The 22,854-nt window shown below is 56.3% G+C and overlaps 1 protein-coding gene and 1 long non-coding RNA gene across 4 annotated transcripts in view; both read right to left on the reverse strand.

Annotated features, from left to right (window-relative positions):
• Nucleotides 1-3,102: 3,102 nt before the first annotated feature.
• Nucleotides 3,103-22,854, reverse strand: part of GNG12 (G protein subunit gamma 12) — a 29,553-nt gene continuing 9,801 nt past the window's right edge. For all 3 annotated transcript variants that reach the window (XM_082483269.1, XM_082483270.1, XM_082483271.1), the window contains exons 4-5: nt 5,119-5,235; nt 3,103-3,562 (exon numbers count right to left, since the gene is read on the reverse strand). In XM_082483269.1, the coding sequence (XP_082339395.1) occupies nt 3,437-3,562; nt 5,119-5,214 (222 nt within the window). In that variant the 5' untranslated portion in view covers nt 5,215-5,235 and the 3' untranslated portion in view covers nt 3,103-3,436. The remainder of the gene's footprint in view (nt 3,563-5,118; nt 5,236-22,854) is intronic.
• LOC309672880 lies at nt 16,514-17,428 on the reverse strand. The gene is made up of 3 exons (XR_014269269.1): nt 17,367-17,428; nt 16,723-16,755; nt 16,514-16,585 (listed from the first exon to the last, which is right to left on the reverse strand). It is a non-coding gene; the product is annotated as an uncharacterized lncRNA (long non-coding RNA).

Consider the following 22,854-nt stretch of genomic DNA (forward strand, 5'->3'; position numbering starts at 1 on the left):
CCACCTGAACCGGCAATGGCAAAGCCGGACGGGAGCCCGGCAGCGCCCACCGCCGGGGCAGCACCGGCTGCCGGGAAGGGCAGGAACGGCGCCCAACGAGCACCGGGACGGACGTTCGTTCCGATAATCAGCCAAAAGGAGGAGCGAGCGGCCGCTGCCCGCAGCGACGGGACAGCTTTGGGCTTTGGAGCTGGACCGGAGCTGCTGCTCTGCCCACCTCGGCGGGTCTCCCCCAGCAGCTGCGGATGCAGACGCTCTCATTTCTCCTTTTTTTTTTTTTTTTTTTCTCATTCTACTAAGGCAGAGTCTGTATTTCCCCCGAATTTTTACAATTCCTGTTCTTTCACGGGAGTATTTATAGCAAAAGAGCAAAGCGCAAACGTAACCGCTCCAGCTTTCACCATGTCCCTATATATCGCTTTTCAAAAATAAAAAGATTTTACCGAAAATCTAGACGCTAAATGCCAGGCAGCTGCCTGGTGGTGGGTCTTATACCTCAAACTGAGAAAGCACCTAAAAAAAAACCCCAACCCTGGCACGGTGTCTTTAATCCTACGGCTCTGACCACTGGTGCGATCGCGGCCACCTACAATCAATCCTTTTGTTCTCCGGAGGTGTAAGCGAGCGGGAAATCGATGCTGGCAGAAATCTTGCCCCAGCACTGCGAGGATGTCAAAATTGCACGGAGAAAGTCGAGAAATAAAAAAACTCGGCTGCAGGGCTGGGACGCGCGTGACCGCGGCCTGACGAACGCCGGGGGGTTGGTGGGAGCGAGGCCGAGGAACCTGCCGGGAGCCATTTATTAGAAAGCACAGAGTTAAGTCCGCCGTGGACATGGCGTGACGGGGGGAATGACGGGAGGAGGCCACGCTCCAGCTCAGGGCACGGTGCTGGACCCCACCGCTGGATCACCGACTGGTGCCCAACAGCTGGATCACCAACCAGCACCCCACGGCTGGATCACCACCCAACGCCCAACAGCTGGATCACCAACCAGCACCCCACGGCTGGATCACCACCCAACGCCCAACAGCTGGATAACCTACCAGTGCACCACAGCTGGATCACCAACTAGCAAGGCACAACTGGATCACTGACCGGTGCTCAACAGATGGATCACAAACAAGTGCCCAACAGCTGGATCACCAACCAGTGCCCAACTGGTGGATCACCGAGCAGTGCCCCATGGCTGGATCACCAACCAACACTCAAGAGCTGGATCAGTCACCAGCACTCAACAGCTGGATCACCAACCAGGGCCCCACAGCTGGATCACCAACCACTGCCCAGCAGTTGGATCACCAACCAGCATCCCACAGCTGGATCACCACCCAGCACCCCACAGCTGGATCACCACCCCGCGCTCCACAGCTGGATCACCATCCAGTGCCCCATGTCTGGATCACCAAGTGCCCAACAGCTGGATCACCACCCAGCGCCCCATGTCTGGATCACCAAGTGCCCAACAGCTGGATCACCACCCAGTGCCCCACAGCTGGATCACCAACGGGCACCCAACAGCTAGATCACCACCCAGTGCCCCACAGCTGGATCACCAACGGGCACCCAACAGCTAGATCACCGACCAGTGCCCAACAGCTGGATCACCACCCAGCGCCTGCTGCAGGCGCTATTTAAGGACAGACAATAGCAAGAAGCAGCCACGAACAGCCTCTCTGTGGCCACAGAGGTGATCTTTTTGGGGGGGGGGGGGGGGCGGGCAGGGAGCTCTACCAAACCAAAAATGTAGATTGCTACGGGGACAGCAGATTGGTGGAGAACAGTATTCAGGCAGTAACATGCGGTTATTTACCCTCCCCGCGCCCCACGAACCTGCCTGCGCACTTCTGCGCGCAGCCGGAGCTCTCTCAACACTCCCAGTCTTGCATACGCAAAGCAAGTTAATTACTATTCTTAACAAGATGCGTTAGAAAATGACAGACACAAACACAGTGAACAAAAAAATCAGTGTGGCTCTACATTATTGTTTTTTAAATTGTCACTAGAAAAATACTCTAATTATAAAAATAATTTGCGTGTAAGCACGGAATAAGCAGTAGAATTTTCTGTCAGCCGTGTATGTCGGTTTTTGAACTGCTTGTTAGAGCCCTGTTAAACGAATATATAATTTCTCAGTATATATCAATAGCGTGTATATCATTTAATATAGAAATGACAAATATGCAACGTAAGACAGTAAATTACAAGTGGTTACTAAATTCTGTAAATACCATTACAGAAACGCACGGTTATGGCAGATCGCAACTTCAACCTCTGGACCATCGGCTACAGGGAAAGACATTTGTAGCCAGCTGAAGCCAGTATTATTGTCGATCCCTTCGAAGTTTTCCGTTAATATGCACTGTTTGTATAAATACACTATTACAGGGTTTTTTTTATATGTATATAGACACACACACACACACAGAGAAAGACTTTTTTATTATGTATATATATAAAACCGCTTGCTTGGTGGAAAGGCCCTCCAATTGTATCTGCATAAACCACAATCTGGATATAATTTGGCATTTTCCCCCCCTTTAAAAATGAGTTTTAAAAAGAGCCAAATTCTGACTCCCTGAATGAACTATAACGAGGACTTCGGGTGACAGAACCGTGCCTCCAGCTCAGCACAAAGCCCGGGCAGTACGAGCTTGCAGCCTGCGATTCTTTGATGCTAACAGGGACTTTTAATTAGAGAAGAAAATGCAGAGAAGCAGAATCAAAGCCGGCGATTCGGCTTTTTTCAACTCCTCTTAAAAAGCAGGAAAACAGATCCGCAGATCTCTGGTTCTTGACGCTTTGGGGATTTTACGCTTAAAAACCTCTGTCAAGAGCCGGCGGTGCGGGGAAGGCTGCGGGAATGGTTCCCTGGCGCTCACCAGCAGCTGCTACAGTGATTTTTCAAGGTCGCTTTTGCTTGATAATGCACTTCTAAGCGCGCCAGTGCCGAAACGCGCGCTACCAACACGGGTACAGCCCCCCCCCTCCCCGCCTACAGAATTTAACACAAATGTAAACCCAGCGATGTCTAACCAGGTTTCCGCCCCTTCGCCTCCGCTCTGTCACCAAAGCTCAGGCAACTCTGGTCTTGTTTAATTTGCAAAGTGACCCCCCCCGCGTCCCCCCTCCTGCGGTGGGGACAAGACCCCCCGGCTCGCCCTGCCCATCCCACGCCGGGACGGCGGCGCGGCGCGCGACAGAGACCCCATTCCCTCGGACAAGAAAGAAGTGAATTCCGTTTGAAACCTCGCTTCCTAGTAAAGGTAGGGGACAGAAGAAATGCTTTTAGAAAGCTTAAGAAATCGTTTATACGCTTGGGGGAAAAGAACGGCCGCTCTTACACAGTTAGGAGCTGGTACCTTACAGAGGATTTGCCTACACGCCCGCCGGCGGCCGGCTTTGCCCGGGGGGCTGCGGAGGAGCCGCCGCTCTCCTATAACAAAATGCAGGTCTTCTTGTCCTTGAAAGGGTTCTCGGAAGCCGGTATGCCCATTAGCAAAGGGTCTTTCTTGGCGTGTTCTTCACAGTAGAGCATTAGGTCTGCTGATGCTTTCGACACCTGGATAGACAGGGGGGCGGAAAAAAAAACACAACAAACTCATAAAATGGTATTTCCCCACACCGGTAACATGATCAAATGTGCTGAGAGATGCCGATGGGTACAAAGTCCCCGCGCCGGAGGGGAGAGGTGCTCGGAGACCAACACGCTCTCCGGGGCCGAAAGACGCGCTGCCCCGGACTCACTCCGGCTTCATCTGCAGCGGGGAGGAAAGGGGGGAGCCCGGGGCTCGGCGGGGTCAGCCTGTGACACCCGGTGAAGGCACCGCTCGGCTCCGACACGGCTTCTACAGAAGCCTGAAAATAAACGGGAGGAAGTTGAAAATAACACAGTAGGTTCGTAACGAGGAACTTCTCATCTACGGAGTTGGGGAGAGCAAAGAGAAGCGTCCTCTGCGGGAGGGCAACGCTACCCGGCAAACCTGTCGGCTGCCCTTCCAAAGGGCAGCAAAACCCGAGAGGGCGATACCCTGTCCCTGCCGGCTGGAAACAAATTCGGTTTCTCTTCTGTCTAAAGGAATCCAGTTTCCGCTACCTTCTTTTTTTTTTTTTTTTTTTATAGTCCCTCCACGCTCACCTTCCCTGCAGAGGCAGCATTCAGCCAGCCAAAGGATGGCACAGAACCCACACAATATGCACAAAACTGGAAACTCATACCCGCCTTCCGGCATCCAGGCGGGTTTGGAATGGCTCCAGAGGGGGAGACTCCCCCCCTCTCTGGGCAGCTGTGCCAGTGCTCTGCCGCCCCCACAGGAGAGAAGTCCCTCCTCAGGGTGAGATGGAACTTCCTATGGTCATGTTTGTGCCCGTTCCCTCTTGTCCTGTCACTGGGCACCACTGGAACAAGACTGTTCCCACCCCCCCAGCACCCTCCCTTTGGGGATTGATAAGCACTGATAAGATCCCCCCTCAGCCTTCTCCTCTCCAGACTGAACAGCCCCACGGCCCTCAGCCCCTCCTCAGCAGAGAGATGCTCCACTCCCCTCAGCATCTCCGCAGCCCTTTGCTGGGCCCTCTCCAGCTGTTCCTGTCCTTCTTGACCCGGGGAGCCCCGAACTGGACACAGTGCTCCAGATGTGGCCTCCCCGGGGCAGAGCAGAGGGGGAGGATGACCTCCCTCGCCCTGCTGGCCACACTCTGCTTGATGCCCCCCAGGATGCCATTGGCCTTCTTGGCCACCAGGGCACATCGCTGGCTCATGGGCCTCCTGTTGTCCCCCAGGACTCCCAGGTCCCTTTCACAGAGCTGCCCTGCAGGAGGTCACCCCCAACCTGTACTGTACTGACCTTCACACGGTTGATTTCTGCATCGTATATTGCTTTGGTTCTCCCACGAGTCCATAAAGCACCGAGCTACCTGAGGGTACTGCCGGTAAGCGGCCACAAGAATTAGATTTATTGAGGTTTGTTGGGCTGAAATGGAAATGTGGCATTTCGAGATGGGGAAAACACTGAACTGTGGGTGCGCGCGCACACACACACACTCCGTCACCTTATTGCCCTGCAGCTGGAAGGGGGAAAAAAAAAACAGGAGGGGTGAAGTAGGATGTGCTCTCACCTTTATTCTTTCTATTGAGGCTTCTATTCTTAACTGCTGGACGGTCCTCCGCGCCTGGGCTATGTTGTTGGTTGTGCTAGCTGTTTTGCCAGACATTTTCAGCGAAGAGGTGAAGCTCTGTTTTGAAAGACAGAGGGTTAGTTTTCCAGAAGGCCGCACAGCACGTTAAACTGCTTTTACACAGAGGCAAACGCGTGACATGCTACAAAAAGTGCCTTTTTTTTATTATTATTATTATTATTTTGCACAACAGGAGTTGTCAGCTGAGAAGCAGCTCAGCAAGCAATGCTCTGCAACCAAAACACCCTCCAGAAAAACCCCATTGAGCTCCTGTGCATCCTATTGCCTCCCTCTTCCCGGCGTTAATGGGCAATGTGGGTTTATCGAGTCGTGCTCTTCCCAGGCTGGAGGGCAGCCGGCACTGCACCGCACCGCACCACACCACGCACCCACCCAGCGCCTGCCACATGCATGGTTGGTATCTGCGTCCGCTGCTGTGGGACAGGTCCTGCTGCGTGGGAAGGGACAGTCACCCCAGGTGGTGCTGGGAGGGAGGAGAGCTGCTGCCCGCCTGCCCCAGCACTGGGGACAGAATCATAGAATGGTGGAGTGGTTAGAGTTGGAAGGGACCTTGAAGACCATCTCGTTCCACCCCCCTGCCCCAGGCAGGGACACCTCCCCCCAGCCCAGGTTGCTCCCAGCCCCGTCCAACCCGGCCTTGAACACCTCCAGGGATGGGGCAGCCACAGCTTCTCGGGGCACCCTGCGCCAGGGGCTCACCGCCCCCACAGGAAAGAATTTCTTCCTAATACCTCATCTCAATCTCCCCTCTACCAGTTTATAAACCATTCTCCTTCATCCCATGGCTCCCCTCCCTGACCCAGAGTCCCTCCCCAGCTCTCCTGGAGCCCCTTTAGGCACTGGAAGGGGCTCTGAGGTCTCCCCAGAGCCTTCTCCTCTCCAGGCTGACCCCCCCCCACCTCTCCCAGCCTGTCCTCCCAGCAGAGGGGCTCCAGCCCTCCCAGCATCTCCGGGACCTCCTCTGGCCCCGCTCCAACAGCTCCGGGGCCTTCTGCTGTGGGGACCCCCCGAGCTGGAGGCAGCACTGCGGTGGGGTCTCCCCAGAGCAGAGCGCAGCAGAGGGGCCCGATCCCCCCCTGGCCCTGCTGGCCACGCTGGGGGGATGCAGCCCGGGGGGCGGGGGGCTCTCTGGGCTGCCAGCGCACATTGCCGGCTCCTGGGGAGCTTCTTATCCACCAGTTCCCTGAAGTCCTTCTCCTCAGGGCTGCTCTCCATCCCTTACATCCTGCAACTAAACATATTTTTGTGGATGTGATGAAGGCACCTCCTTTGGGTCTTTGTTGCAGAGCACCTGCAGCAGAGCTGCTCAGGGACAGCAGCACCAGCACCAGCAAAACTGACCCGTAACTGTTTACTGGTGCTGCCCATCCTCTTGGACCTGGTCCTGAGTCAGCGCTGGCAGGAGCGCCGTCTTCCCTGTCTGGATGTGGTCACACACGTGCGATCCCAGTTCACTCCTTGGTCTTAGGTGGGGTCAGGAGCACATTTTATTCCTCAGTCCAACTCGCAGGGAAGCACGTGGCACCCCGGCACGGGCTGGCCTCCCCTGGAAGCTGGTGGCACGTGTTGTCCTCGTGCCACTTGCCAGAGTCCCATGGGTAGCTGCAAGTGGGGGGTCAAGCTGCAAAAGCCATACTTGGATCGCTGCCGGACCGGCCGGCTGAGCCCGAGGGACAGCATCCTCCCTTCTCGCTGAACACCCTCCAAACGCCGTCCCCGCATCAGGATTGATGCTTTGCATTCCTACTCAGAGAAGGAAGGTCCTGGAGCTGCTCGGGTTTTTTTTTCGCCACCTCCCATATATGGCTACATGGGAGCAGACAGCAGCCGGGAGCGAGTCTCTGAACTTTGCCTTCTTGTTTTCCTTCTCCTCTTACGTGTCGTAAAACTGCTGCTGCTGCAGCGCTGCAACACGGTCCTCGCTGCAGCGGGCTCAGCGGAGGGGCAGTAACCGGCCATGAAATCCTCCTCCGCCTGCGAGGGGGAGAGGAGGGGACACGCATCCGAGTGTCCAGCTTGAGTACTGCGTCCAGCTGCGGAGCCACCAACAGAAGAGGGACACAGAGCTGTTGGAGCGGGGCCAGAGGAGGCCCCGGAGATGCTGGGAGAGCTGGAGCCCCTCTGCTGGGAGGAGAGGCTGGGAGAGGTGGGGGGGGTCAGCCTGGAGAAGAGAAGGCTCTTCCAGTGCCTAAAGGGGCTCCAGGAGAGCTGGGGGGGGACTCTGGATCAGGGAGGGGAGCCACAGGATGAGGGGGAACGGTTTTAAACTGAAAGAGGGGAGATTTAGATGAGATATTAGGAAGAAATTCTTGGCTGTGAGGGTGGTGAGCCCCTGGCGCAGGGTGCCCCGAGAAGCTGTGGCTGCCCCATCCCTGGAGGTGTTCAAGGCCGGGTTGGACGGGGCTGGGAGCAACCTGGGCTGGGGGGAGGTGGCCCTGCCCGGGGCAGGGGGTGGCACTGGATGGTCTTCAAGGTTCCTTCCAACCCAAACCCTTCTGTGATTCTATGTAAGTCAGCACTCCACCGGCATTCACACTGCTCAGGATTTGGACATCTTTTAACCTCATGGTGGTCCCTCAGCTTCTCCACCTACACATAACTCACATGCCGTGCTCAAGCCCACCCTGGTGTACCAGCCTGCCACGAGCTGTCCCTTTGCCCGCGCCCCGTCTCCCTGCAGCACCCTTCCTGCTGCCTGCCCCAGCATCCCCGGCCGTTCCCCATCCCCTGCGGCTGCACCTCAGCCCCAACCGCTGCCGCTGGCAGGAAAGGACCCGTGTGCGGTGCAGCAGGAGCAGGGAAGGGCTCAGGACCCTGCAGCATCACATCCAAAAAAGTATCCCTACTCGCATCGCAGCAGCAAAGAGCTTATTGCTAAATTATTCAGGTACCCAGGACTTCAAAGAACAGTCGGTTTAGGACAGTCCTGCCCTGTGAAACTGTCCTTTTTGTGCCAAACTTTGCCCGCAGTCTCTGGCAGGACTGCGACAAACGCTGCCGTTCGCTTTGCACGCATCCATGAGAATAATTGGCTCCGTGGTGCCGCGCTTAAATCATTTATTGCATTGCAGGGACTGGAGTCCAGCGTGACCTTTCCAAGCGCCGCACACGGCGTTTCCTTGCAGGCTTCGGGTTTCTCACGCCTCGGCCTGGGTGGCAGCGCCGTTTTTCCAGCCACGCTCCTGCCTGCCCCGCTTGTGGGGAACAGCGTTATTTTGCACCGAGAGTCCCCGTTTCGGCACACGCCGTCATTTCCAGGCTGCTCAGCAAGGCCCAGATTTTCAGGACCTTCCTCCCCCTCGGCAGAGACCAGCCCTGGGTTTGAAGTTCGCTCCTGGTATGTGTCAGGCCAATACAGCCAAGTGCACCCACTTGGCAGACGTGGGACCCCACAAATCACTGCCACACACCCCCAGCTCCCCTCCGAAGGCAGCTCAGGTACCCGCGGGACCTTCTGCTGGACCAGAATGGCACAGACCCAGCAGCAAGCACCCCCCAACAGCATCCTCAGCGTTTTCTGTTCAGAACAACCCACCGGTCCGCGCTCCCGTGGCACCCAGTGCGCTCAAGTTGCTCCGCAGCCCTGCGATCTACTGGTGAGAAGTGCCACAAGTGGTGTGCTAACTGGTATTTCATGCTTTACAGCTCACGGCCAGCCCCTGCTGCTCTTTGGTTGATGAGGAGCTCCCCATGAGCCGGCGATGTGCGCTGGCAGCCCAGACAGCCCCCCGCCCCCCGGGCTGCATCCCCCGCAGCGTGGCCAGCAGGGCCAGGGGGGGATCGGGCCCCTCTGCTGCGCTCTGCTCTGGGGAGACCCCCCCGCAGTGCTGCCTCCAGCTCGGGGGGTCCCCACAGCAGAAGGCCCCGGAGCTGTTGGAGCGGGGCCAGAGGAGGCCCCGGAGATGCTGGGAGGGCTGGAGCCCCTCTGCTGGGAGGACAGGCTGGGAGAGGTGGGGGGGTCAGCCTGGAGAGGAGAAGGCTCCGCGGAGACCTCAGAGCTCCTTCCAGTGCCTAAAGGGGCTCCAGGAGAGCTGGAGAGGGACATTTTACAAGGGCATGGAGTGATAGGATGAGGGGGAATGGTTTCAAACTGAAAGAAGATGGATTTACATTAGATACTAGGAAGAAATTATTGCCTGTGGGGGCGGTGAGCCCCTGGCGCAGGGTGCCCCGAGAAGCTGTGGCTGCCCCATCCCTGGAGGTGTTCAAGGCCAGGTTGGACGGGGCTGGGAGCAACCTGGGCTAGGGGGAGGTGTCCCTGCCCGGGGCAGGGGGTTGGAACTGGATGATCTTTAAGGTCCCTTCCAACCTAAACTGTTCTGTGATTCTACGATTCTGCCATCCCAGAGGTGAATCGCAAACGAAGCAGCCTGCTTTCTTCCCCAGCACCAGTAATGGGGAAACCCAGGGAGAGCGGGATCCGGCTGTGAGCGGTATGGCAGAGCAGAGCCAACGCCGGCAGCTGAGCTGCCAGGAGAGCGGCACGGGGAAGCTGCCATCGCTGGGGACAGCCACCAGCGTGACGTGGGGACCTTCCCCCCACCAGTGCTGGGCAGAGCAGTTGTCAAGTGGCAGGTAACACCTCCTGCTCACACACAGGTAGGGGGGACATTCATAAATCTTACTAGGTATCACTAAAAACTGATTTCGTGGACCAAATATTAAGAACGTACTCATGAATCCCTCCAATCTGCATGAATCGGTCTACCTTCCCTGGAACTCTTTGCATCCAGGGGCAGGAGACAAGCATGAAACCCAGAACTAGTGTAAATGCTGCATATGCGCCAAACGACCGATTTCAGGGCAAATCACAGGTCTTTTGTAATTTTGGAACCTTTAAACATGTGCCAGTTTAGAGATCACAGCTCTGAGCCAGCGTCCCGCAGCCGGCGAGGCACCGGCCATTCCAGAGACACGCTGCATCTGAAGCGTGTACCTTCCCTTACCTCTAAATATTCCCACCCCGGGTTTCCGTGCGCAGCTACCAGGAGTAAAGTTGGAGCAAAGCTGAGGAAATTTGAGCAGAGCGGACACGGAGGCCGGGGAAGGCGGGCTGGCAGCAGCCGCTGACGGCTGACTCACCCCGGCTGTGCCGGAGGAGGGCTTGTGAGCCGGGGTGGCTTCAGCTCCGCCATAGCTGGGTCAGCAACCCGAGTCTCCGTCTGTGGCAGCCAACTGCTGCCCCGGCTCCCCCATTGCCCTAAATTTTCCCCAAAGTTCTTGCTGTGCTCCAGAGAGGTCACCTATGGACCGAGTTGCTCAAAGAATCATGGAATCATCTAGGTTGGAAGGGACATTTAAGATCATCGAGTCAAACCGTTCACCCAACGCTGCCAAACCACCACTAACCCACGTCCCTCAGCACCATGTCTGCCCCTCTGTTAAACACCTCCAGGGATGGCAACTCCACCACGTCCCTGGGCAGCCTGTGCCAGGGCTTGACAGCCTTTTCCATGAAGAAATTTCTCCTAATATTCACCCTAAACCTCCCCTGGGGCAACATGAGGCCATTTCCTCTTGTCCTATCTCCTGTTCCGTGGGAGCAGAGACCGACCCCCCCTCACTGCCCCCTCCTTTCAGGGAGCTGTAGAGAGCGAGAAGGTCTCCCCTCGGCCTCCTCTTCTCCAGGCTGAACACCCCCAGGGCCCTCAGCCGCTCCTCACCAGACGTGTGCTCCAGACCCCTCACAGCTCCGCTGCCCTTCTCTGGACACACTCCAGCGCCTCAATGGCCTTCTTGTGGTGAGGGGCCCAAAACTGAACACAGCACTCGAGGTGGGGCCTCACCAGTGCTGAGGACAGGGGGATGGTCACTGCCCCAGTCCTGCCGGCCACACTGTTCCTGATATAGGCCAAGGTGCTGGTGGCCTTCTTGGCCACCTGGGCACACTGCGGGCTCACGTTCAGCGGCTGTTGACCAACACCCCCAGGTCCTCCTCCACCGGGCAGCTTTCCAGCCACTCTGCCCCATCCTGTGGCGTCCATGGGGTTGGTGTGACCCAAGTGCAGCACCCGGCACTTGGCCACGTTGAACCTCACACCATTGGCCTCGGCCCATCGATCCAGCCTGGCCAGAGCCCTCTGTAGAGCCATCCTACCCTCAAGCAGATCAACACTCCTGCCCAACTTGGTGTCATCTGCAAACTGACTGAGGGTGTCGTCGATCCCCTCGTCCAGGTGGGTGATTCACTGCTTACCACCCGCAGAAGGTAATTAATGCAAGATTTAAAAAAGCCAACAGGATTTTTCCCCTGCGAAGCAGCGTTCCCTCTATAGTGCAGTCCTAACCGAGGACACCGGCACCCGTCCTCCCTCTCACCTACCGCCCCGCTGCCCCGCCGTGCTGCCCTCGGAGCAGCCCCAAGGCAATGAGCCTGCACGAAGGCGGCTCATCCTCCAGCCCTCATTTAATCCATCCTCGACGAGGCAGGAGGTGACAAAGCCATACCGTGAGTCAGCGCAGGGCGGCTGAGACGCAGCCGTGATGGGGCAGCGCCGGCAGCGAGCCCCTGAGCACGCTCCCAGGGCCGGGCACTGGTTTGGCTGGGGGTGGTTGCCATCTCCCAGTGCCGCCGGCTACTTACCGGGCACGGGTAGGGAGTTTGGGGAGACGGCGCTTGCTCTAGGGAGGTGTGAAGTCTTTGCATGCTTTGGCTGTGAGGAGGAGAGGCAGAGATGCCCGGGAGTCTGAAATACCCTCCGTATCGACATCACGACACAAACTCTCAGTTACTAACCCACATCCACCGTATTACAGTGGAGTTATTGCTAATGACGGAGCTGGAACATCCCGCAGCAAGTACACAGCCTATGCGTCCTGAATTACTAATATTTGTAACACCCAAATATTAGAATGCATTTTGACGGCACGTTCAGTGATTCAATCTGCAAATTAGCCAAGAGAAGGAGGAATGCTGACTGACACAGCATAAACACCTTTGTCTGGAAACAGTCGTAAATCTGTTCGCAAAAGTTTAATATTCAGACATTTTGCTTTATTGCTGGGGAAGGGCAAGCTACTTGGAGCACGTTTCTCGTTGCAAGCGATGATGGGAGGTGTACGTCGCATGCGTGCCATATTATTTGTAAAACAAAGGGAAAACTCTCTGGAATTCAAAGCAGAGGCAGTGGTGCATTAACCACCTCCGACGGAAGCCCTGCAGTGCTGTGACTCAGGCAAGAAGGCCTCTTCCAGTTCAAGTCAGTGATGGCCAACTCAACGAGCCGGGGAGGCCTGCACCATGCCAGGCAAGGCAGGGAGGCACTGCGTGCTTCACCACAGGCACAGAAGCAGAATTTTATAAAATCAGGAGAAATACTTCACATCCTGTGGTCGACATGATGGAGGGATGGGATGCCATCCAGAGGGACCTGGACAGGTTGGAGAGGTGGGCCCATGCAAACCTCATGAGGTTCAACATGGGCAAGTGCAAGATCCTGTATGTGGGCTGGGGCAACCCCTGGTTATCAATCCAGGCTGGAGGATGAAGGGATGGAGAGCAGCCCTGAGGAGAAGGACCTGGAGGTGTTGGTGGATGAGAAGCTCCCCATGAGCCAGCAATGTGCACTGGTAGCCCAGAAGGCCCCCCGCCCCCCGGGCTGCATCCCCCGCAGCGTGGCCAGCAGGGCCAGGGGGGGGATTGGGCCCCTCTGCTGCGCTCTGCTCTGGGGAGACCCCCCCGCAGTGCTGCCTCCAGCTCGGGGGGTCCCCACAGCAGAAGGCCCCGGAGCTGTTGGAGCGGGGCCAGAGGAGGCCCCGGAGATGCTGGGAGGGCTGGAGCCCCTCTGCTGGGAGGACAGGCTGGGAGAGGTGGGGGGGTCAGCCTGGAGAAGAGAAGGCTCCGGGGAGACCTCAGAGCCCCTTCCAGTGCCTAAAGGGGCTCCAGGAGAGCTGGGGGGGGGACTCTGGATCAGGGAGGGGAGCCATGGGATGAGGGGGAATGGCTTCAAACTGGAAGAGGGGAGATTTAGATACAAGGAAGAAATGTTTTACAATGAGGATGGTGAAACCCTGGCCCAGGTTGCCCAGAGTGGTGGTAGATGCCCTTATCCCTGGGAACATTCAAGGTCAGGTTGGACGGGGCTGTGAGCAACCTGGTCTAGTTGAAGATGTCCCTGCTAATGTCAGGGTTTGGACTAGATGGCCTTTCAAGGTCCTTTCCAACCCAAACCATTCTGTGATTCTATGGTTCTATCCTGAGGAGCAAGCCAGGACCTGATGATGGCAGGGTCAGGACCACACACAGGGCTTGGTGTCACAGAGCCGGGGACACGATGGCCACGGGGGAGCCCCCATCTCCCCCAGCACTGCTGCAGGTCCTGCCTGCCCAGACCTTGACCTCTGTCAGCCACTCACCGGAGGCAGCGAGAAGGACCAAGCTGGAGCTGCCGTGACTCTTGCTGGTAGCACCCGAGCTAGGACACATGTAAGCTCCACCGGTAAACCTGCCTGATGATTTTTCAATGCCAGCACCAGGTGAACAGAGCCAGGAGACCTGCACGTCTTGGCACATGGGGACTGCCCAAAGACCTGCAAGACTCCCACCCTGACACCCAACATCTTGCAAACGGTGCTCCCAGGTAGGCAATGCCATGCTCAGGTGCCTGAATCAAGGCACAGCTCGCCAAAAACATCAGCGACCCTTCCTCGGGCCCAAGCAGAGGTGCTGATGCCATGTCTGGAGGATGTTCTTGCTACGGCATTGTCATTTCTAGAAGAAGAAGTCCTGCACCAGGAGCAGTTGAGGAAACAACCCTGCTCCAGAAGGAGAGCGAGTCACCAAGCTGGAGACGCGCAAATATGAAACAGCATCTTGGCTACATGGGACTGAACAGTGGAGGAGGAATTTAAAAGGAATTTCTCATGTTTAGGTAGTATCATTAAGAAAAGAGAACGGATATGAGACAATTGGCTACTTTGGGAAATTTACTCTGCAAAGAATACAGCGAGAAATCAGCAGAGCCTGCCTTTCGGGGGGTTTGGTTTGGACCAGAATAAACCCACAGGATCGGAGCACCCCGTTCACCCCATTCTTCCTGCCGCCTCCTCCTCCTCCCTGCCTCCTCCTCCTCCCTGGCACCGGAGGGCACCTGGCCAGAACCTCTGCGGGACCCTGGGGCCGAGGTGGCCGACCGACTCCTGAGACAGGCACAGGCGTACCGAACCCAACAGCCGTGTTGACCAGAAGGACCCACAGATGATGGTCACAGCTGCAAAAGCTTCCCCACACCCAACAGGCTCACGCGTTCCTGAAAAATGAGACTTCCAAGCAAGAGCCTCCAACATGCGCTGGCAGAGCTGATAAACGCAGCTGCTGAGTTCGATAACGAACTCTGCCGGTGCATTGCAAGCTCACTGCGAGCGCTTTAAAGTAATAATTTCTGGAACAACCGGGAGCTGTTTCACACGGACCCACTACGAACTGTGCCCAAACTCCTATTCCAGACCCTGCAGTTTTCACTTACTATATTGAAAGACTACGGCGTGAAAAATATCCCAACCCAAAGCAACTTATTTTTATAAAGTAACGCTTCCATCTTCGAGAAGTAAGATAGTTCAACATTTGAGGATTCTTCTCATTCTAGTATTATTTTCTTTTCCCCAATAAAAAGACATGAGGTTTAAAAAACAGTTACTGCACAATTAGAAGATAAACCGTTCTCCTCCCGTTTCGCTGGGGCAAGCCCAGGCTGGCTTTGCTCAGCCTTTCCTTCCCCACCCCCAAAACCCCTTTTTGCCACTGAAGAGGTTTTGAGTTTCTCTGGAGTCTCTTCCCATCCGACAGGAATGACCTCGTTAGGAAAGTTTCAGTGCTTATTTTCCCAGCTGGTTAGCTTTGTTAATAAATTAGACGTTTAAAACAAAAACAACCCCAAACCATAACATTTGAAAATTAAATTGCCGCGTTTCCTCATCTTCAAACAAACATAAGCAGCATTACTTTAATAGTCCTCCTAAGATTACTAAATCTCTTCTACAGGCAGATTTACAAACAACTAGGTCATCACCCAATAATACTGTTTTCCCTCCGAGTCCCTGGCAACCTATCCTTATTAACGAAGCTGCTGCGGCCGTCTCGAGCCGCGGGATTTCTCATGGGGTACACTTGATTCCAGGCGACAGCACCGAACTGCAGAAAACTCTACAGATTTCTATCGGCAGCATACGCGGTTCCCCAGAACTTGGGGTTTCGTGCCCTCGGAGCCTGAGGCAGGATTTTCTGGGACAGGGATGTCTCCCGGGAGAATTAAGTCACTCTCTAAAGAAAAGACCACTCGGTCGGGGAGGGCACGGCTCCAATTTCTAAGAAACAAGTCTTCACGCCCAGTGGGCAGCCCCAAGCCGAAAGCAAAGACACCCCGAGAGCCCAACTCATCCCACACCACTTTTCTCCTCGGGATCTCTCATGTCCTCCAGCACTTACAATCACAACTATTCATTTTCTATTAAATGGACCAAAACCCAAAGTTCCAACGAGTTTTCCAGTCCACGTGGTCGGTGCAACCTCGTGCTGTTGTAGGCAGGAGGTGGGATGGGGGTCCCCCACGGCTGCAGGAGCACAGAGTGAGTGACAACCCCGGTCCCCCGCAAGCAGCAACGCTGAACCAGGGCTTGCCAGATCTGAGGTGGACGACGACAGATTCCCCAGCCCCAGAGCAGCCGGCGGCACGGCTGCACTTCTCACTTGTCTCTGACTCACAACCTAAAAAGAGATAAAACGAGCAGTCCCACCAACAGCCTCCTCTGGCCACCGCACCCGAGGCACAGCTTTTCTGCACAAAGTGCTCTGAAAACACCAACAGCGACGTTTTAAAACAGATAGGGTGTGATTTTTCCAGCTGTGCTGGCTGGTCTAATAAAACAAGCAAGCTTTCACGCCCATGTTTCACGTTGGCTAGCGAGGGGCCCACGGGTTTGCCTGTCTTCTCCAGCCATGCCACCCCACAACCCTGCCCTTCGGTCCCACCACGTGCAAGACCACTGCCGCAGCACCGCGTTTTTCTTTATTTTCAACCCCAAGAACATCGTGCAGCTTTGCCTCTCCCCTTCTTAAAAGAAGGAGACTGGAGGAGCAGAAAGGTGCGGTGAGATGGACAACTGGAAGAAGAGTTTCCATCGCAGCAGCAGCAGCATGGAAATCATCATCATCATCATCATCACCACCCCACCGGGACCCATCCGATGTTCAGCCCACGGAACACCACGGCACACGCTACCACGCGCCCATCATCACCCTGTGCCGTTTGTCACTGTTCATCCCTCCTCCTGCTCCGTTTGAAAGTTGTCAGAAGCGAAAGGAACGATGCCGGGCAAGGTGCTAATAACGGTGGTGCAGTACCCTCCCCGGGTAGCGCAGCCTCCCAGAGCCACGGACGGGGCCAGGGCTCTGTAATTAACAGCAGAGTCAACACACACACGGAGCAAATACGCCAGTGGGAAAGCTTAGCTCACCTTTTGGGGAAAATACCGTTTTTGCACAGAAAACTAAGGACTTAGACTTGTTTAAAAGAGGAGAATGCTCACCAGCCGCACTTTGCCCAGGCAGAGCTTCATCCACTAAAAGCAAAACACGAGAAACTTCCAGCGCACTTCATACACCTATGTTTTTTCCTGTCTTATAAATAACAGAAACACCTACAAAACAGACAGAGCTGCCCCCTTTTCCCTAGGAAAAAAAACTCTATTTTTCAAGGCCTTGCCCTATTTTCTTCCTGCGGGCTTTAGGTAACGAGGTTGCAGTGCAGCAGGCGCTCAGAGCTACGGCCTCAGCAGGTACACGGCTGGGCACGGAACTGGAGCTCCCACCGGGATAATTAAAACACCAATATAGGTCTTTTTTTACTCTTTTAGATCCAGGATTTACGAACCACCTGCCAAGTGAAATGTAATTAAATCATCCCTGTTTAAGTACACCCTGGCATCGCCCGGCAGCTCTGCCTTGTAAACTATTCGCTCCAGTTTGGTAAAGGCAGCTCCAAAACCTAGGCAGCAGCCCAACAAAGGTTCAAAAACGGTATCTCGTTACTATTTCTTTTGAAGTAAAATAGCTCTTAAGTTGAATAACTCAAACCCGTAGCTCAACAGAGCGGATTGAACAAACCACAAACCGACAACGCTAAAAACGATGGCATCTAAAAGCGTACACGGCGCGCGCGGCTCTAACGCACCGTCAGCCCCGGGGTTTTCCAGGGGCGACAGCCCACAGCCGGGGGTCAGCGCGGATCTGAAGTCACAGCTAATCTGCAAATGAAGGTTTCTACGGCATCTCCTTTTCTCGAGCCGTGCGGTGGATGATACGGTCCCCACGCGGTAGAGATGCGCGGGGCGCTGCAGGGGGCCGGCGGCACGGCAGGCTTCAAATTCGGCAAGGGAACCGCGGGCAAAGGAGGACACGAGCGGTTCCAAAGCCAAGAGGGATGCCAGCCTTCCCGGCGACTCCCCTGTCCCCCCGCAGTGTCCCCCTGGGCATTGCACAGCGCCCACCCTCTGCTCGGGGGCTGCACCCCCATGGGATGGAGGGACCAGCACCCCAGGGAGCCGCCGCTACCGGGAGCTCCTCCAGCTCGGAAATGTTTGGATGCTGCTGCCCGCTGCCTGCTAGGGGGGAAAAAAAAAAAAAAAAAGAAAAAGAAACAAACACCACTACGGAAATTATTTTGCTTTTCTTAAAAACACAGTTATAGGGAAAAAAAGAAACAGACATGCAGCTTGATGAGTTTGAAGCTGAGCCGCATCCAGCCCATGCTGCGCACGCGTTGCCCGGCCCTGAGCCGGGTACCGAAGGTAACACCGGGTGCGGAGCGGCACACGCGTCCCCGGGAGCCGCTCAGCGGTGCTGGGTGGCCTTTGGGCAGCGTTCCTGCCCCCAAACCCAACCACAACATGCTACTGCGGGAGCTCCCATTTATGGTTCCAGTGATGCCACAACAAACGCCACAGGTTGACAAGTGAAACCATCCCCAGTCCCACAACCTCCCTGGTCACTGCTTAAACAGTTTTAAGCTGGATCCGTTCTGTGTATCACCACCGATAACAAACACGCTGCCCACTACTTCACCGCTGCTTGCAAAGCTGTTTTGCGGTGACCTTACCTACCAACACCGTCCTCCCCGGCACCCATTCACCCCGTGGCCTTAAACTGCAAACGGTTCGGGAATAACACAGCACCGCACCCCAAATCCAGCTGTGTCCTCCTGCCTAGTTACACTCTCTGGAGCTACCAGGAAACAAATGCCAGGAGCTTACGCCTGTTGTAGGAGGCCCCGGAGATGCTGGGAGGGCTGGAGCCCCTCTGCTGGGAGGACAGGCTGGGAGAGGTGGGGGGGGTCAGCCTGGAGAGGAGAAGGCTCTGCGGAGACCTCAGAGCCCCTTCCAGTGCCTAAAGGGGCTCCAGGAGAGCTGAGGGGGGACCCTGGAGCAGGGAGGGGAGCCATAGGACAAGGGGGAATGGTTTTACACTGAAACAGGGGAGATTGAGATATTAGGAAGAAATTATTTCCTGGGAAGATGGTGAGCCCCTGACGCAGGTTGCCCCAAGAAGCTGTGGCTGCCCCATCCCTGGAGGTGTTCAAGGCCGGGTTGGATGGGGCTGGGAGCAACCTGGGCTGGGGGGAGGTGTCCCTGCCCAGGGCAGGGGGTTGGAACAAGGTGATCTTCAAGGTCCCTTCCAACCCAAACCATTCTGTGATTCTATGATCTCTGAAGTCAGCAATTACTTCTGAAAACACAGAGAGTAGGTTTGTTGGGCAGGAAGGCGGCATTTTTTATGGTTGCTTTTGCCCTATAAAGCTCCTCCCAAGGCTCAGCTGTGCCATTGCCCAACACAGAGCTGCCACCCGGGGGCTCATTGCCTGGTCCTCAGCAGGGTTGCCCCCCCCAGATCAGGCAGCACTTTGCAGCCCCTCTGCCCCTGCGCAAAGAGTCTGTCCCACTCCCGATGGTGAGCAGCTCCTCCATTCCCACCTCAGCGCTTATCCAGCAGATCTTCCAGGAGCTGCTCACCTTGCACCACGCAGCCCGGCCTCAGTCTGCTTCAGAGTGAACAGGCACTGCAGGAGACAAGCTCCCCCTTCACCCCCAGACTGGTTAGGCAGGACACCATGCTTGTGCGGAGACTGGAAGGAGCAAGAAAGCAGCGAGAGGAAGAAGGGCTGCGAACAGCACGGAGAGGAACCAGCAGCTACAGTCAGAGATTCATTTAGGTTGGAAAAGACCTTTAAGATCATTTATTCCAGCGAGTCAAGGTCAGTCCTTGTTGGAGAGATGAGGAGCCGCAACGGCCCCTGGAGGGGTCCTGTAAGGAGGGAGTGATGCCAGAGCTCCTCTCCGGCCTCTGTGGGATGGCTGCGGGTTATGTGCACCGTCCCTACGTGCAGCAGGCGCAGCGGCAGGGTGTGGGGTATCTCAGGGTAAGGTTTCCGCAGGCTCTCCGGGTGCTGCGAGTGCTTCTGCACGTGCCGCTTTCCCAGGCGCTTGTGTGGGAGCGTGAAGGCTGGCGGCCGGTTGGGACTTGAATGCTGGTTGTTGGTTTTCCTACAGGGCAGACGTGGCTGCTTGGGAGCAGGTTTGTTACAACTTGCAGAACCTAAAAGCTCTCCCAAGCCCAAACCAAGACGCCCAACACGGGCATTAAAGGCCGTAGTCGGGTGCAGAAATAAATAACTCTATTCCAAGGGTGCATCGTAGCATAGAATCATCTAGGTTGGAAGAGAACTTTAAAGGCCATCTAGTACAACCCCCCTGTCCCGGGCAGGGACACCTCCCCCCAGCCCAGGTTGCTCCCAGCCCCGTCCAACCCGGCCTTGAACACCTCCAGGGATGGGGCAGCCACAGCTTCTCGGGGCACCCTGCGCCAGGGGCTCACCTCCCCCACAGGCAACAATTTCTTCCTCATATCTCATCTAAATCTCCCCTCTGTCAGTGTGAAACCATTCCCCCTCATCCAGAGTCCCCCCCCAGCTCTGCTGGAGCCCCTTTAGGCACTGGAAGGGGCTCTGAGGTCTCCCCGGAGCCTTCTCTTCTCCAGGCTGACCCCCCCCACCTCTCCCAGCCTGTCCTCCCAGCAGAGGGGCTCCAGCCCTCCCAGCATCTCCGGGGCCTCCTCTGGCCCCGCTCCAACAGCTCCGTGTCCTTCTGCTGTGGGGACCCCCCGAGCTGGAGGCAGCACTGCGGGGGGGTCTCCCCAGAGCAGAGCGCAGCAGAGGGGCCCAATCCCCCCCTGGCCCTGCTGGCCACGCTGCGGGGGATGCAGCCCGGGGGGCGGGGGGCTCTCTGGGCTGCCAGCGCACGTCACTGGCTCGTGGCCAGTTTTTCAGCATAACCGGGTATGTCAGCGTACAGAAACGTGGTTGCACGCAAGCGTCAAGAAGTCTCTGTCATGGTGATATTTCACGACTTTGATTTTTTAATGTTTAGGTCCCCGAGGAAAGAATCTGTCAGAGGAACCTCAAAGCGGCTGCACTACCTTCAGCCAAACCACTTGCCTCTCTGCGCTGGAGCGGGCCTGGAGGGGGACGGCGTTCGCTGCGAGCGTTCGGTGCCCCAGCAAGCACCGACATACGCCCCCTGGGATCCTGCGTGTCCCGGCACGCAGCAGCATCCTTCCACCACCGCCCTGGGAAGGGGATGCCGGTTCCCACCGCCGGCTGGGAGACCGCACCAAGGTTGAGCATCCCACTGCAGGGCTCTGGCTGGCGGCGGGGGATCCCCAGGCCCCTTCCCCAACACCATCTTCTCTTCGCTGCACAACGGGATGGGGCTTTTTGCAGGAGTGAGCCACAGGGAGGGTGAGAGAGGCACAGGATCCCCCACGGCAGCAGCAGGGGGGGAGAAAGGCGCATCCAGAGGATGCCTCTGCCCCCCAGAAACCCAAATTGCCTTTGGGGGGGCTTATTCTCCCCCAGCATTGACCACATAAGAGTTGCGAGGCCTGAAGGAGGTGCAGGCAGCAGGTCCCAGGGTTTTGTAACCGGGAAGGCAAAACGAGTACGGAAAAAGAGTGGAAGGGTCGGTGTGGAGGAAGCGCAGGGTGAGCGGCCCCGATCTGTCGCACCCGCCGGACACAGCCCGGCCCACGCCGATTCCTGCGCACATATAAATCCACAGCCCTTCTCCGGGAGCGCTCTTTATCACATCCACACCTTCAAAGCAAACACTACAAAAGTTATCCACGCTGATCCGCCAGAAACAGGGACCCACTGTCGCAGATGTAAACCTAATTAGAGAGCACTGGAACGAGGAGAGCATGTTCGACACTCCTGCTCCAACCGGTCGCTCTGCTGGGGGAAGGCAACAGTACCTGCAGCACAACAGTCCCTTCCCAGCTCACCCCCCGTCTCGCGCCTGCGCCGGGCGATCCCATCACGGCAAAGCTGCACCTCAGCCACCACCTTGCTCGGGTTATGCACCCAACCTGGTTTTTCCAGCGGTGGGTACAGCCAAAGGGAAAACCCCGGGCGGGGGGGAAGCTGGCAGGGCTCCCGCCGGCCCGGTCCCGGCGCGGGGCCATGCTGACACCCAGTGGAAACCATGGCGAGATGCCCGGCGGAGAGAAACGCCACGGCTGAAATCTTTTCCTTCTGCTATGCTAATAAATAGAATGGAAAAATAAAACCTGGTTAGCAGGAAAACCTCAGAGCCCTGCCCCCAGCAAGCAAACAGAATTGAGTAGTAAAATGAAATACGGATTAAAGACGCTTTCTGGTCATTTCTCTTTTTACGATACTTAAAGGAGAGACGAGGTGGTGCGATGGTGCCAGAGCTTACCAGGAGGACTCGGAGACACTCGTGCATTTTGCAGTACCGAACGCAGTACCCGCGATGCAAACTTCCCCGGGAAAACAGCGACCGTGATCACCCACAAGCTCCCCGCTGGCTCTGGGGGTACCACGGGAGCTGCGCCTCCCCGGAGACCTTTCAGCAGCGCGGCTGTGGGTGCCAGCTGTGGTGCCTGCACAAGCTGTAGTTGCCGGTACTGGTGGCCAGGGGAAGGTTTCCACTCCTGCCGCCGCGGCTACCGCAAACCAAACTGCCAGTAGCAGTGGCAACAGCGATGGCGAGAGCTGGTTCCTGGCAGGTGAGACGGACTTGATTTTTAAATAGTCATCAGGCAAGATTTACAATCGCAGCGCAAATATTTTGTACACCCTAGAAAAAGTTTGGGTTTGGTAAAAGAAAAGAAGATCCTCCCCAAACAAAACCAACTCCTTTGCATGTTCAAGGATCACACTACTACCACGCAGGCAGACAAGCCGAAAAATCTGGCAGCTGCTCTGCTTGCAGACAGTGTTTTCGGCGGAGGATGCTTTGGGGTGCAGAGCCTGCACAGCACCGCCGCTGAAGGGACTGGGGAAAACTCAGGCGCCCCACAAGACCCAACTTCTGTTTTGCTGGGCGCAGAAGCTTCCGTTTTGCACTAAGCCACTTGGTCTTTTCTGTCGTCTGCACAAGCGCAGCTCTTACACGCCACGTGAACTTGAAGCCAACGCAGACACGGGGTTTTACACGTCAGAGGTGTAAAAGCGAGGTGTAAGCGGGGGACCGGCACACCTCCGTCCGTCTGCCTCTTGTTTGGATTACAGTATATATTCCTGCAGATTTCAAACCCACTTTTACAGCAGAAAAGATGCAGCACAACAAACTCTACTTCCATCTGTA

This window comes from Vanellus vanellus (assembly GCF_965231255.1).
Source record: "Vanellus vanellus genome assembly, chromosome: 5".
In the NCBI taxonomy this organism is placed as follows: Eukaryota; Metazoa; Chordata; class Aves; order Charadriiformes; family Charadriidae; genus Vanellus; species Vanellus vanellus.